The sequence below is a fragment of the Rhipicephalus microplus genome, chromosome 3 (assembly GCF_043290135.1).
Source record: "Rhipicephalus microplus isolate Deutch F79 chromosome 3, USDA_Rmic, whole genome shotgun sequence".
Classification (NCBI taxonomy): Eukaryota; Metazoa; Arthropoda; class Arachnida; order Ixodida; family Ixodidae; genus Rhipicephalus; species Rhipicephalus microplus.
The window spans coordinates 107791694-107806182 of NC_134702.1; the positions used below are offsets into that span (position 1 = coordinate 107791694).

The 14489-nt window shown below is 43.3% G+C and overlaps 1 protein-coding gene across 1 annotated transcript; it reads left to right on the plus strand.

The window, feature by feature from the left end:
• The first annotated feature begins 1094 nt into the window (after positions 1–1094).
• LOC142802896 (uncharacterized) lies at positions 1095–3428 on the plus strand. The gene is made up of 2 exons (XM_075887977.1): positions 1095–1553; positions 3036–3428. Exons 1-2 carry the CDS (start codon positions 1095–1097, stop codon positions 3426–3428), a joined length of 852 nt encoding a protein of 283 aa, XP_075744092.1.
• The last annotated feature ends 11061 nt before the right edge of the window (positions 3429–14489 follow it).

Sequence of the window (14489 nt, forward strand, 5' to 3'; positions counted from 1 at the left end):
AGCATAGCGCAGATTGTCCGCACTATCGTTGAAGGCAGTTTCAAGGTACGTACGATTTGATGAAAGTAGAGGATACGTTGACTCATCGTGCACTACTTGTACACTCGAAATGTGCCTCGCCGCGGTGGTCGAGTGGCTGAGGTACTCGGCTGCCGACCAACAGATCGTGGGATCAAATCCCGGCTACGGCAGCTGCAATTTCGATGGAGGCGAAAAAACTGTACACCCGTGTGCTCGGATTTGGGTGCACGTTAAAGAACCTCAGGTAGTTGAAATTTCCGGAGCCCTCTACTACGGCGTCTCTCATAATCATATGGTGGTTCTGGGAAGCTAAACCCCACATATCAATCATTACATTCGAAATGTGGTTCGTAGTGAAGTTTAGATTTGTTAGCAATATTAAACTATATTAAAGTTCACTGTATTCAACAGTTTGAAAGCAACATTTGCGAGCAACGTGCTTGCTTGTGTGAAATCCATGTCATGTAGTGGTGAAGGTATTCCTGCCCTCTATGGTAGCTCTTTCTTTAGTTTGAGAGTCACTACCAAAGACTTACATTGCACCTAATCACTTTGCTATCCGTAATCTATAATTTACTTGAAAGTGAAAAATGCACGAAGGATGTGTGTGAGACACTGACATGTCAATGTTAAAAGTATTTCTTAGAACTGTTTCATTGTGGAAGTAAGTCTTCGCAATGACTGTTATCCTAGAATGCTAAAATTTAGTGACCCTATGGATCGAGTGCCTTTACCTATTTTTTTACTTTTCTAAATAATTTTTTTTTACATTTCTAAATAAACAACCGCTGTCTTGGCTTTCCTATTATGAAGCTGAGTTGCGCTCTTGCACTAGGCCAGGCTGATTTGCTATGGTAAGAAGTTTTGCCGGCATGCTTGCATGCTTGGTTGTTAATAGCTTGCAAACGATAGACAAAATTGAAACGGGAATTGCTCGAATGCTGCAAGGCCACAATAACCTCATGCCTTTTGTGCCTTTAATGTTCCACCATGAAAAAAGCCTAGAAACTTAATATTCTTGAGTGCCCTTGACTTATCACTCATCTCCCCTCTTTCACTTCACGCAGGGTCCAATGAGGCGACTTCAAGGCTATGTCTGCGCACAGTGGCGCACAGCCAAGAAGAGGCGGGCGGAAGCGGAACTGTTTGAAAGCGTCCCATCTGAGCTTTCCATGCCACAAGAGGCTGAGGAAACCACCCCGTCATGGAATCCTCTGTCGTCAGCACAGCAGGAATCTCCCATGCCTAATACTCCTGTGGCCAAAAAGCCGCGACAAGAGCCCGGATTCCACTCTACAGTGGACGTATCACACGAAGAAGTGACTTCCGTCGCTACCACAACGCTGCCGACCCCGGAAGCTGGCAGATCCATGCCTACCGCTAAGGCCACTCAAACGATGTTCGAGTTCCCACCGGTAGGGCAGTTTGATCCAACCTGGATTTGCTTGGTGACAAGAAGTATGCACCCGGTCACCGCTGTTCCCTGTCTGCTTGGCTTCATAGGTCTTGTGTGCGGAGACGATTTCGAGAAGGTTAGTAACCTCTTTTATTTACGTCACTTATCACAGAATAGTGTAAACTGTTCAGTGCGTTCATAAACAGAGATAGGGAGGTCTATTCTTCCGAAATTATGCTTTCACATAAGTTTTAATGGCTACATATACAACAAACCGAGAATACCTTCCAAGACGTTGACGGAATCCGGGGGTGTTAATTTTGGCCCAACCAAGATTACTTTATTTTCAGTTGGAGATAAACCACAGAAGTTACTTCGTGAACCAATTTACCTGATTTATTTATGAGGTATTATAATTTAGCGTAAAAAGGGGCCTTATGGTTGAACGAGACATGTTTTACTGAACAAAGCAATCTAACTTACAGGCTAACTTTTCGTTATATATCATAAAGGTTGTGACGAATGGTGTTATGTCTGTTGTTTTTATTCTACACATGTGAATTCGTGATGCAATGAATGAAGGTAGTCCGCATTTAGCATTGCCCAAAATTTAGTTACTCGAAGAAAAATTTAGTTTTCGTTTCTTTGGTAGTATTACATTTCAGAAATTGAGTCCACTGAAAACGGCAGCCAATCAAATAAATTTTGAATGGCTACCTCGAAAGGAGCCCCTATTTAAAGTTTCTAAAGATGCTTAAGTATATGTCTCTGAAAAGAGCCTCGAATTATGATCGACAGTTAGACAATGTTACATATGCATCTACAATGAAGGCCATAAGCCAAATTCTTTGTCATCGCACTGTGTGCAACACAATATTCACAATGAGCATGTTGTCATGCTTCTCGTATGCCAAAGTATTATACGTGCTGTAAAATTTAGGTCTATTTAATTCTTTCCCGGGCGCAAGTCTCGAATCATTCCGTATTGCTAGTGTTAGCTATAGACGAATGTTTTCATGAGGGTCATGCTTGCGTATACCTGTTCCTACAGAGTTTTAAGAGGGGGGCGGGGATCGCTTTGGATCTTTCAGGTGGCTCGACCAGGTATTATCATTGTCTAATTTTTTGATGGGGAATACACGGGTGCATTTTAATTACAGTAACCTCATTTAGACATTCATACAAATCAGTATTGTTCGAACGCACAGGATCTGTCTATCGAACGACGTGACTATAACATCGATCATGACAACTGTGCATCAATGTGGTACATTTCCTTCATTTCATAATTACAATCTGCACCGTTACGAACTGACCTACAGAGGGACGGTTGAACCCAATCTGCACTTGTAGGTACTTTTGAGTCTACGCATGCCGTCACTATGGCTAGTTGATGAATAATTTCGCTATCTTCCCTGCATTCTCTGGTCGTTTTATTCGTGTATTGTTGTTGTGAGTCGTCTGACGGGTATTTTCACTTCTTTTGCCGTGTCTAGCATTTCACACAACTAGTAGCATCAGTTTTATTTTTTGAAGTACTCAATACGTATGTATTGATAACTTTCCGCATGAAGTGGGTATCGAACTGCATGCTAACAGTTGGTTTTTTTGTCGGTAGGTTTTGGACGGTGCAGACAAAGATGGCCTGGCACTGGAGGCAGTGGAACTGAGCGGTGCAGAGTTACGCCAGCGGCTGAGCGACCTGATGATTGATTGGTATCCTGCGGTCACCATGGACGATTTCTACGTGCTTCTAGGTATCCAGCTCTGCAACCTCGTCTGTCGGCGTGGCTCGGACGTGAACTGCGGTTGGTACCAGACCCGGGCAGGCGACTTGGTTGAACTCTTCCCGGATGTCACCGGTCAAGTGTCGGTGCGACTGTATGATGAGGCGCAAGCAGATGCCATCTGCGCCTTTGCAGAAAGGTGGCTTCATACCCGGGCCGCGATCCACAGCATTATACTAGACGGCAGATTCGAGGTACGTTCTCTGTCATGGCCGTCGTATTAACACAAACTTGCTTAAGTCGGAGTTTAACAGAGCCCCACTGACGTACTTCCGTCACGGAAATGACGTTGAAAAAGTATACCAAGAGATTCTGTCGCACGGAATTGAGCCAGCAACCTCTCAATTTTTAGCACGTCTGAAGAGCTAACGTCCGGCCATTTATATGCACCGTTTGTCAGTTCTCAGAGCTTCGAAATGTTAGCGCCTTTTCGTTTTCAGCAGCGAGATGGCGCGATGGTCTCACGGACGACGTGCTCTCGAGGACGCCACCACCACGGAGCGAGGTCTCTCCTGCGCGTGCGCTTATCAGACTCGTAATTCGGCACGGGACGAAAGTCACTTGGCACGCTGCCACGGTCGCGATTACAAAAGGAGCACGCTGCTGACACACGACGCGGGAAGAATTGTGACAGTCGTTAGTCTTCGCCTGCCCTGTGTATGCTAATTTCGTGCGTGCTTTCTGCTTAAGGTGTGCGCTGCAAGTTTTGAGCTGCTTGACGTTGCTAACGTGACTTTGCAATTTGTTAGTATTGTTGGAACAATGCAAAATAAGTGCTCAACTACCTCTGCAAAAACACGTTTTGCTTTCGTGTTATACCGGTTCTGATATAGGGGGATCAGTCACGTTATTTGTTTGAGTCTGCGCATGCACACCAGCGTTGACGAGGCATGCGCCACGGCATCTGACGGCCGAATCGCGTCCCCAAGGGTCGACAAAGTGACCTATGGTGTCAAAAACTCGCAAATATTTTCCGCAAAGAAAGCGGTGGGTGAAGGCCTCTGAGATGGCCTACCAGAACGTGGCGGACAGTTTCGGAGGCCAGTGGCTACCAGTTTGTTTTTTGTCTATCGTCACTGGAGGGGGCGTTAGGACCCAAAAAAAGCTAATGGGAACATTCTCTTCTCAAGAATCCAGTGGCAAATCAGTACATTATATTATCAGTTCGAACTGCGTTCCATCTCGTATTGTATATATATTGTGCACACCAAACGAGAATTCGTTATATTATAAAATAATGCCTATGCTCACTGCAATAGACCTGCTTAATATAGCCAAGCAAGCGTTCTACTTCGAAACATTAAACAAATGACCAATTTCTCGGCAATATTAGCACATGTTCGAATAACTTTAGACCCCTTCAAATTGTGACAGACTTTCTTTTCTCTTTTGTAAGACGACATTGCTGATTTAAGCTACTTTCCCCTTTAGTCTGCCTAGAAATTCGTCAGTGAGCCTTCTTCAGTTTACTACGTGAGAGCTTGTTTCGTGTCCTTTACATATAGTATAATCAGATATGTAGAACCAAATTTTAACTGGTTTGACAAGGCACCTTAGACATGAATGGTAAGACAGGTGATATTCCACTGCTAGGTTGTTAATATTTTTTTCGTCATGGTCGCAGATGATAGCCAATGTTCAGGAGGAGAAGTTGATGTTTACTAGTATTTTTTCATTGTTATATACTGAAAAGGTAAAAAACAAGAGATATAGTTTATGATGTCATTTCCAAGTAAAAAAAAGTACTGTTCACAATTTTATCTCATGCCTGGTCTTCTCCTACCTGTGACGCAGGGTCCAATGCATCGGTTGCAGCAGTACGTCCTCGCCTCCTGGAGCTGTGATGAGATGAATGAGGCGGATAGTGAACTGGAATCCTTCGTAAGTTGCGACTCTGGGACATATACATTTTCCTCGAGCTGAAGCCTAAGGATATCGTTCTGCAGGTATGTACTCGAATGACAAGTGTGCATGACGAAAACGCCTGCGATTTAACACAGTATAATAATTATATTGGTGTAGCACTGCTTCTAATGACACTAGCGAGAGCCAGATCCGCGTTCAACGCCCATTATCAACGGTAATAAAGACGAATTATTGCATTCTAACGTACCATGTGGTAATTTACTGTACCGAATTAGATTTTTATTGTAGCATTGCATATATTGGCTCCTACTTATATGTATTTCATTGTTGACGTGTATAGCCCCATGGCTTGGGCCAAGTTTGCCTGCAGTGTATTGCAATAAATATAGTAAATAAAATGTCACTCTCCGAGGCTTGCAAAGTTGTGACTTTCTTGAGGTTTCATAGGACCCTGAGGTGGTGGTTTTTCAGAGCATTACGGGTACTGTTTCAAACTCGTGTTCCTTGAAGATAGCCGAAAACACTTCAGGTCCGCAGCTTCAACAATATACAATGTCATATCCACAAAATTTCGCACAGATAGTAGTACTAGAACTCAGGGGCGTAGCCATGGGGTGGCACTCCGGGCACGTGCTTTAGACCCCCCCCCTCGACATTTTAATTCGTCATGGTGTAGAGAGCGAAAATTGACTGTTTCAATGGGGGTGCCCCTCCCGAAATCTAGCTGGTGCCCCCCCCCCCAAAAAAAAAAATTCTGACTACGCACCTGCCAGGAGTTTTTTTACAAGAATTTACAAGAATTTTTACAAGAATTTTACAATACATCTTATTCATGATCTTCATTCTCGTACGTGCAGATGACCGCCGCTGCTTCACCTAGACGACAAGACACCCTCCGGAACCACCGAGGCAGAAAAAGTGCAGCGGAAGGTCCCGCTTCATGCGACGAAAATTCAACTACAACGGGATCCGTTGAGAGTAAGCTGCAATTTTCAGAACACCACAACTGATCTGTCAGGCGACCAGGATCGATCGTGATAACTAGCCAGTGAAAAACTTTCCGGTGTCAGGTGCAACGGTGACAGATATGCCGCACTATAGCCAGTTTACGTATTAAAACTGAATGGAAACGTTCTGTACAGTGCCCCTTGCTTTTTGGTTGGATGAGAAAAGCTTTTTATGTTGACGATGCCCTTGCTGGGATTCTATAAAACAAATATTCTTCTGTGGTATATGCATTTCAAGCCTGTTTTCTTAACGTGATTCGTGGGGCTGCTGGCATGAAGAATAGAGAGCAGTGCCAAGGGCAGCTATCTATCTATCTATCTATCTATCTATCTATCTATCTATCTATCTATCTATCTATCTATCTATCTATCTATCTATCTATCTATCTATCTATCTATCTATCTATCTATCTATCTATCTATCTATCTATCTATCTATCTATCTATCTATCTATCTATCTATCTATCTATCTATCTATCTATCTATCTATCTATCTATCTATCTATCTATCTATCTATCTATCTATCTATCTATCTATCTATCTATCTATCTATCTATCCATCCATCCATCTATCTAACTATCTATCTATCTATCTATCTATCTATCTATCTATCTATCTATCTATCTATCTATCTATCTATCTATCTATCTATCTATCTATCTATCTATCTATCTATCTATCTATCTATCTATCTATCTATCTATCTATCTATCTATCTATCTATCTATCTATCTATCTATCTATCTTTCTTAGAAAAAGAAAACGTGAATGTTTCACTCACGCACTCGCATTTAGAGCAAGCATGTAATAAACGCCCGTTAATACGACGCTTGTTAATTGGGAAAATCAGGCTATTCCAACGTGATCGCTTGTACCGACCTTTTTGAAATATCAGGTATGTTTTGAATAGCGCCGGAAAGTAGCCGTGGGTACTGTGGTGATTTTGGGAATCACTCCAATATTTTTGTGAAAAATGGGACATGATTAATGGGCCTATACATTAGAAAAGCACACCTGCTGGTGTGTCCCCCGGACTGCTTTTCTTAACGTGGCCATACCCCGCATCAATCTTGAGAATGATTATCAACATGTTTACTGTTGTGGACCCAAAGATTACCTGCAAGAAAAGCTTAGGTTAGACAGCGGAATCGAAGACATTACACATGCAAGATAAATATTTGCATTAGACTTTAAAGGATAACAAAATACAGATAAAATGCAAAGAATAGATTTTGTAAAACAGAAAATAAACGAACAACTATCTTTGATCTGGGATTCACCCTTCGGAAAAGCTTCACAGAACAATGTTTAACAAAGCCTTTGCTCTGACCCAATCTTACAAAAAAGTGCTGATATATTTCCTAATTATTTTAAAAGATCGCTTTTTATTCGAGCGCTCGCTTTCAGTACATCCAATGAAAACATCCAGCCACCCTCGTCGGCGACAAGGGACTCAAGAACCAGTGCCTCCATTTTTTAGTGCCCGGGAGAAAGAACATTGAAAAAAAAACTGCAAATGTGTTTTAGCAACGCCAGAAGCTGATCTGAAGCGCTGATACTCGCGAAGATGCTGGCCCTTGACACTGCTACCTAAATAAATTTCAACACATGGCACCTCACCACAATTGACGTTAACCTGACGTGACGGCTGTGTGAAAGGAGTGCATATGTAATGTCATATGTAATGTCATATGTACTGTCATATGTAATGTCATACGTCAGTACTGTCATATGTCATATGTATTGTACCTATGTACATATGTAACCACTATTGACGTTTCACGAAGATTAGCGTCTGTTTAAAAAGTAGTTCCAAGATTTGGCGTAGCTTAAATGTCAGGTTTATCCTAACATTGACATTCATTCAATGCCTTCGTTGGGTAGACGCTATCGATGTCGGGTATCGCCTAACACTCCCGCATTAAAATTGCCCATGTGTGTTATCGTCGTTCCTGAGTAGATACTAAGCGTCAATCACCTGTGGCACATACCTGCTTACCAGCGGCACATACCCTCCCGTGAGTATGTGCCACTGTCTGACGGGAAGTGTTTGGCGACATACGCCACGGGATTTTGACGTTATTCATTTGTTGACCAGCGCGTCATACTCGTCAAACCACCTTACCCTCCCATGCTAATTGGGGTTGACGCCAAGTGAAGGCGAAAACCACGAGAGTACCCAAACGTTAGATAGATCGATCGATCGATCGATAGATAGATAGATAGATAGATAGATAGATAGATAGATAGATAGATAAATAGATAGATAGACAGATAGATAGATAGATAGATAGATAGATAGATAGATAGATAGATAGATAGATAGATAGATACGCTCAAAGTCGCTGAAGTTCACTAAGAAATGCTTCGTATTTAAAAAGCAAGTGTCACAAAATGAGGAACTACGGTAGGTGAATTCACCCTTTGAGAGCTTAAACAATAAAATCATCATGAAATAAGCAACAACAGCTTCATATGTGGCGCAATTTGGGCAATCATGGCCCTTGTTTTGAACAGGCGCTGTTAAAGTCTGAAGTCTAATAGCGACTCTTCAACTTGACACAAGGTGACATGCATGAAAAACGCGGCCTGTGGTCAGTTGTTTGAGCTTGTATGTGTATTCGTGGGCGGATTGTTGTAGTCTTAATACCCGGCTACTATCTCCGTAACTTTTTTCTTTCCTCTAGCCTCTTGATTTAGCAGCGAGCAAAGTAGAGGTCAAATGACTGTGTGGTGACTATGGGTTCCCATTCAGCTCTGGGGTGTAATGTTAGCGTTGCACACGGCAGTGACAGCGAGGCAGCTTTGATACCGATAGACTCATTTGTTGATTGTTCGGATGCAGCCCACTCACGTTTAGTTATACCAATTGCCATGTTGCCAAACGTGATGGGTAGTCGTCAGCCACCACTGCTTATAATATATAAAATACTCGGGTTGTAAATTACGGCTACGTATTAGAGTGCAGTATGAAGATTTATTAGGAGATCACTTGTTCTGCCTGAGTACTGCAAACATGCTTCCCCGAACAGCAGCGGAAGCTGTAATTTTACTGAGCTCCAGCCGTACAGTGCATTCGGCGACAGCTTTAAACGCCTCATCAAAGGCGAAAATTGATCGCCGGCGGTGTCCAGTGTCTCTTCGCGTCGTTGGTGTGAACACGAGTGATACAAGAAATCATCATTACGCGAAAACGTCCTCATATGATGTCGCATATACTAAGTGCTTGTGACATATCGAAAGGTCACATAACTTGACTGCATCACATACTATCTTCGCTTGGTTGAAATTGGCCGATCATAAGGGTAGTGCATAACCAGCTGAGGGGCAGGAAGCTAGCTCTGTCTCCAATCTTTGAGGCAGTAACAAAACGATGTTGGGCGCAGAAATACCCCGGAGGAAAATAAGAAACAATCATTGCATTAAATAGAAAAAAAAGCCAGCTCTGTCTCCAATCTTTAAGGCAGTAACAAAACCAAGTTTGGTGCAGAAATACCCCGGAGGGAAGTAAGAAACAATCATTGCAATAAATAGAAAAAAAATTGAGGATAGTTATCACCTTTCAGTCGCCTCGCCTTAGTTCACGAAGGGAACGGTGAGGTTTTTTGGGGGCGAAGCTTCCTTTAGCGGCACCCCTTCATCCCTCGTAGCCGTTGTAGCATGTAACAAGTATATTATATTTACCTCCAAGGTGGTGCCGATGAGAGATTTCTTCTGTGCGTTGTTGAACAATAAAAAATAGTGCTCAATGTACATGACAATGGCTGCTAACGGGGAATGAGAGAGAGGAGCATTGGGCTTTTAGTTAACGCGCACGCTGCAATCCTCATTAGCAGCCATTGGCATGTACAATGAGCACTATCTGACAAGAAAGGGTCCTACGTTATACTCGCTGGGTGTAGCCTCCTTAGTTTTAGAAAGGTTTAGCGAGAACTGGGCCGCAGTGCCATGAATACAATGAACTAATATATACCATGAACTCGAGGTGGTTAAAGGTGGGAAGTAGACCCGAAGCACAAGCCGTAAGAAAGTGTGCGTGTGCCACCTATTGTTTTGTCCTTGGAATGTCCGCTGCATAGCGGTGCTTTTATATGCGGAATATATGATGAAAAGTTGCGAGATGGTGGTACTTGGTGTATTGAATAGATGGACGAACGGACACACAGACAGATGCATGGATGGACGCATGAATGGACGCAGGGGCGGATGCATGGTCGAACGCAGGGACGGACGCACGAACAGACGCACGCACAGACGGGCGGATGGACGCATGGACGGTCACACAGACGGACGCATGGACGGACGGAAGCAAGAACGAATGGACGGACGAATGCTTCACCTCACGCTCCATCATTCACTCCGTGGACATGCTGCCAATTTTTTTCTTTGTAACTAATGAGAAAAGAAAAAAACAACCTGATTTCTTTCCGTTAGATATGCAGAGTGGTAAACGGCAATATTATATACTCAGCCATGCAATAGCTTGAAAGAGAAAAATGAAACGCAAATGCAATATAACTGGAACGCATATATCTAAACGGTTGCACGGCTTGACAAAGCGCAGTTTGAGTAACTGTATGATTTAAACAGCGCGCCCCTATGTTCGTGTCAGCGAGGAGCAGGAACGCAAACTAACTCACTTGAAAAGGCGAATTCGCGAGCTTCCTAATACGAGTGACCGTTAAGCGCCAGCATCTCCTTGGAATAACGCGTTGCCTTATTTGAAGGTCGTAGGTTCGATTCCTGCTCAGGGCAAGTGATTTTTCACCCACTTTTCTTTCTTCCTATATACATTAAATTGATTCAAATAACTTCCCCGATACATTCCTTGGCATTATTGTCTGTTAGATCATATATATATATATATATATATATATATATATATATATATATATATATATATATATATATATATAAACTGGAAAAAAAACAACCAGCACCGTTCTGTTACCATTTTTGTTATTTCTGGATAAGGGCTAAAAGTCTTGTACTGTTTTTTCTTTTTCTGGAGTCAGTATTTAAACGTTAAACATTCATTAAGCAGTATTTATTACTGTGCTTGGCGAATAAAAAATATTCTGACGCACTATCTACAGCCTAAAGATATACCAAACTATTTGGAGACGCATAACGCTTATTTTTTATTGCTTGTTCTTTTTAATTGAAACACCCTAGGACTACTATCAACAGACGGTGCATGCGCTAGCAAGTTCCTTGCACACAGATAGCTTCGATCAAATCTCGGCTGCGGCGGCTGACTTTCCGATGGAGGCGGCAATGCTGTAGGCCCGTGTACTGAGATTTGGGTGCACGTTAAAGAACCCCAGGTGGCCGAAATATCCGGAGCTTTCAAATACGGCGTCTCTCATAATCATACGGTTGTTTTGAGACGTCAACCCCACTTATCAATCAATCAATCAGCGTCCCAACCAATCAATCAATCCCAATAAATCAGCGTCCCAACCAGACAAGCTGGTACCCGAGGATGGCCACTACGGCGCACGTGAATGCACACTACGTATGGAAAAATTTACGGGCCACTTCAGTGAAGAAGACGGCTGAGCTATGGTCAAATGAATATAGAAGTACCAACATTTTGCTTACTCAGGTATGGGTTTCGCATGGGTTTCATTGTAACAACGTGCTACTCAATCAAACCATAGTAAAGTTCATTTTATTGTTCCTCCCGAACCAGCTCCTCCTTTCACAAAGCAAGTGGTTCTCCTGGAGAAGTTCACCCTTTTTTACTTTTCACTGCCACCCACGCTCCAGGGCTAATGTGGCTGACGTACAATGGAAGCGTGGATAATCAGACATTTTCAAAAGAAGGGGGCGTTTTCGAACAAAATATTTTGTTTACCGAACGTTCTTATACACACATTCTTGAAATCGTAGACGAGGCGCTTTGTCAAAAAATGGTAGCTGATAACCTGCAAGGCGCTAACCGGAAACCGGTGTCGGACTCAGGTGTTCGAAGGAATGTCTCTACCAAAGAAGGACAGGCAGATGGGGGCGCAGGGCGCATGAAGGGGAAGAATAGCTGCTTCTGCTTGTCCTCATGAGAGGTTAGAATTCGTGCGAAGACATTGCCACGTGCACATACGCCGTGACAGTACTGAAATCGGCCAATGGGGAGACGCCTCAGTCGATCAGAGCTTATTTGGACGTGGAGAAAGCAGTCGCGAGTTGCTTCGATCAGTTGAGTCCGCTAGCACATCAAGTACACAGCAGCAGCTGTCTGCGGTGTCCGGGAAAGAACATTAGCTCCTGTCATCGCCAGCACTCATTCGTTGCGCGTTTTTTTTAACGAACTTGCCCGAACCGACGAGCGGCTAGACACGTTCGTCACTGGACTACCGTCGTCACCTCTTTGCCACATCGTGCAACATCTTGGAGAGGTAAGTGATATTTTTTACGTGGTACCTAACGCAGCGTTCTTCAACGAACAGATAATTAGAGATTTCCGCGGGTGCATTTTTTCGACAGGGGTCGTGTATCCAATAAAACCCTTCAGAAGGAATGCTGCATGCACAGATTTCCCCTTTCATGATTGTAATATGTCACGGTTCCTCCTTCAGTTAAAATAGAAACCTTATCTTCACTCGCTTATGAGCTACACATGTAAGATTTGCGGTGTGTAATTTGGCGAGCTGACTGTCCAGTAAACTTTTCGCGTTGCTAAAAATATTCTCTCGCTATTGGCTTGTATCTCACCCGTGTGTGCATTTGTACACTTGCCAAACGGCAGCTGTCCGGTTTAAAGGGGTACTGACACAAAACGTTGGGGCCGAGATAACCTGCGGGATGAATTCTCGTGAAGATTCGTATATCATCTGCAAGATATCAACAAAGAATATAGCTTGGAAGGTATTATGAATTAGTTTTGAAGTTTGCGTTAGCGACCGACTCCATAGCGCTATCACGGCCACTGGATGAAAGAGCGCTCTTTCACCCAGCGGCCGTGATAGCGCTATCGAGTCGGTCGGAGTGCGCGAATAAAATGTCAAACAGTAGACGACCCACAGAACGACACTTGAAACTATTATTTCCTGCTAATACAGTGAAGGAATAAATGCAATATGAAAGTATCGCTCTGTGCTGTCGTCCTTTTCCTGTTTTTGTCATCAGGCGTCCACCGCTTTCAAGATGTCCCTATACCAGCTAAGTGTGTACCCCTCCGTGTACCATCAGGCTCTGCATTGTCCTCGAATATATCTTCAGTTTCTTGGTTATCTCCCAAGTTTCAATCCAGTAGGTAAAGTTCGGACTTAATTCAATTATTGCAAGCTTCTCCTTTTCGGGACAGCAGTAAATTGTCTCTCAATATTTTCTAATCCCCTCGCCCTACGTTCCACACATGTTCGTTGGTGAAGTAACCGTATATGCCTTGTTTACCCAGCAAGAGCGAGATATTTGGCTAATTCTAGTGCACGGTCATGTCGAAAGGATATTGTCTTGGGTGTGCAAAGCCCTATATAGCATCGCAATGGGAAAGGGGGGCGGAAGCGCCGAAGGAGTACATTTCGCGGCAAGACTTTTACGCGCTTCTGTTTCCTCACTCACCCACGCATCTCCCTGAATCTTAAAGAGGTCGTGCAGTACTTATCCCGTTATTTGTTGAATGTCCTCAGTATGTAAGGTTTGGCCTCACGAATCGATTACTCGAATCTGCCAAATTTGCCTAATCTCTCAAGAAGAAGTGAAGATACATGGATCTGTTGGACGCTTTGAACGCTTTCTCTCCTTTTTCTCAACTATGGGTGCACTAAAAAAAAAAAGAAAAACTAAGGGAGGGATTACACGCGACAAGAAAGTTACGTCAGTACCCATCACTACCTTGATCGCGCTTGTTGAAACTCGTCTTAGCGACTCTTAAGCACGCATATGTGCTGGCGGACTATAAAGCCCAAAACTCATGCACGCGATTTCCTAGCGACAGAGACAAGCGTCGCGACGGCTGCAACCGCATGTCGGCGACAAAGTGTCATTGTTGCTAGATTGAAAAGTATTGCGTGCTTACTCATGAATGGCGAAAAGAAGTTTTAAAAAGCAGCTCGATGACAATATGGCATATCTATTGCGGTTTTGTGTGGCATAAGGAAGCCACAAAAGCATTTCACGATTTTCTTTTTTTTCCGCAATGATTGGTTTCACCGTGACAGGGTACCAAGAAGCGTATATATTCTACGACGGCTATGACGCCCTTCGCACGACAATTTCGCTTTGTAGCAAGCGACCAAACTGCCACTTGCTACACTCAACCCCCTCATCATCATTCATTCTGTGGTTATGCCGTTATTTTTTTCACCAAGTAGCTTTAAGTACGCTTGATAGGCCATTCAAATACGGTTTAGTTTTTCACCTTTTTGTTTCCATGCCTAGGTAAGTCGTCCTCAATTTATGTTGAGC

Coding starts and splice junctions, on each gene's coding strand:
- LOC142802896 (XM_075887977.1), top strand. CDS start 1,095: ATGAGGCGACTTCAAGGCTATGTCTGCGCACAGTGGCGCACAGCCAAG. Junction 1,554..3,035: donor GCGGAGACGATTTCGAGAAG/GTTAGTAACCTC, acceptor TTTTGTCGGTAG/GTTTTGGACGGTGCAGACAA.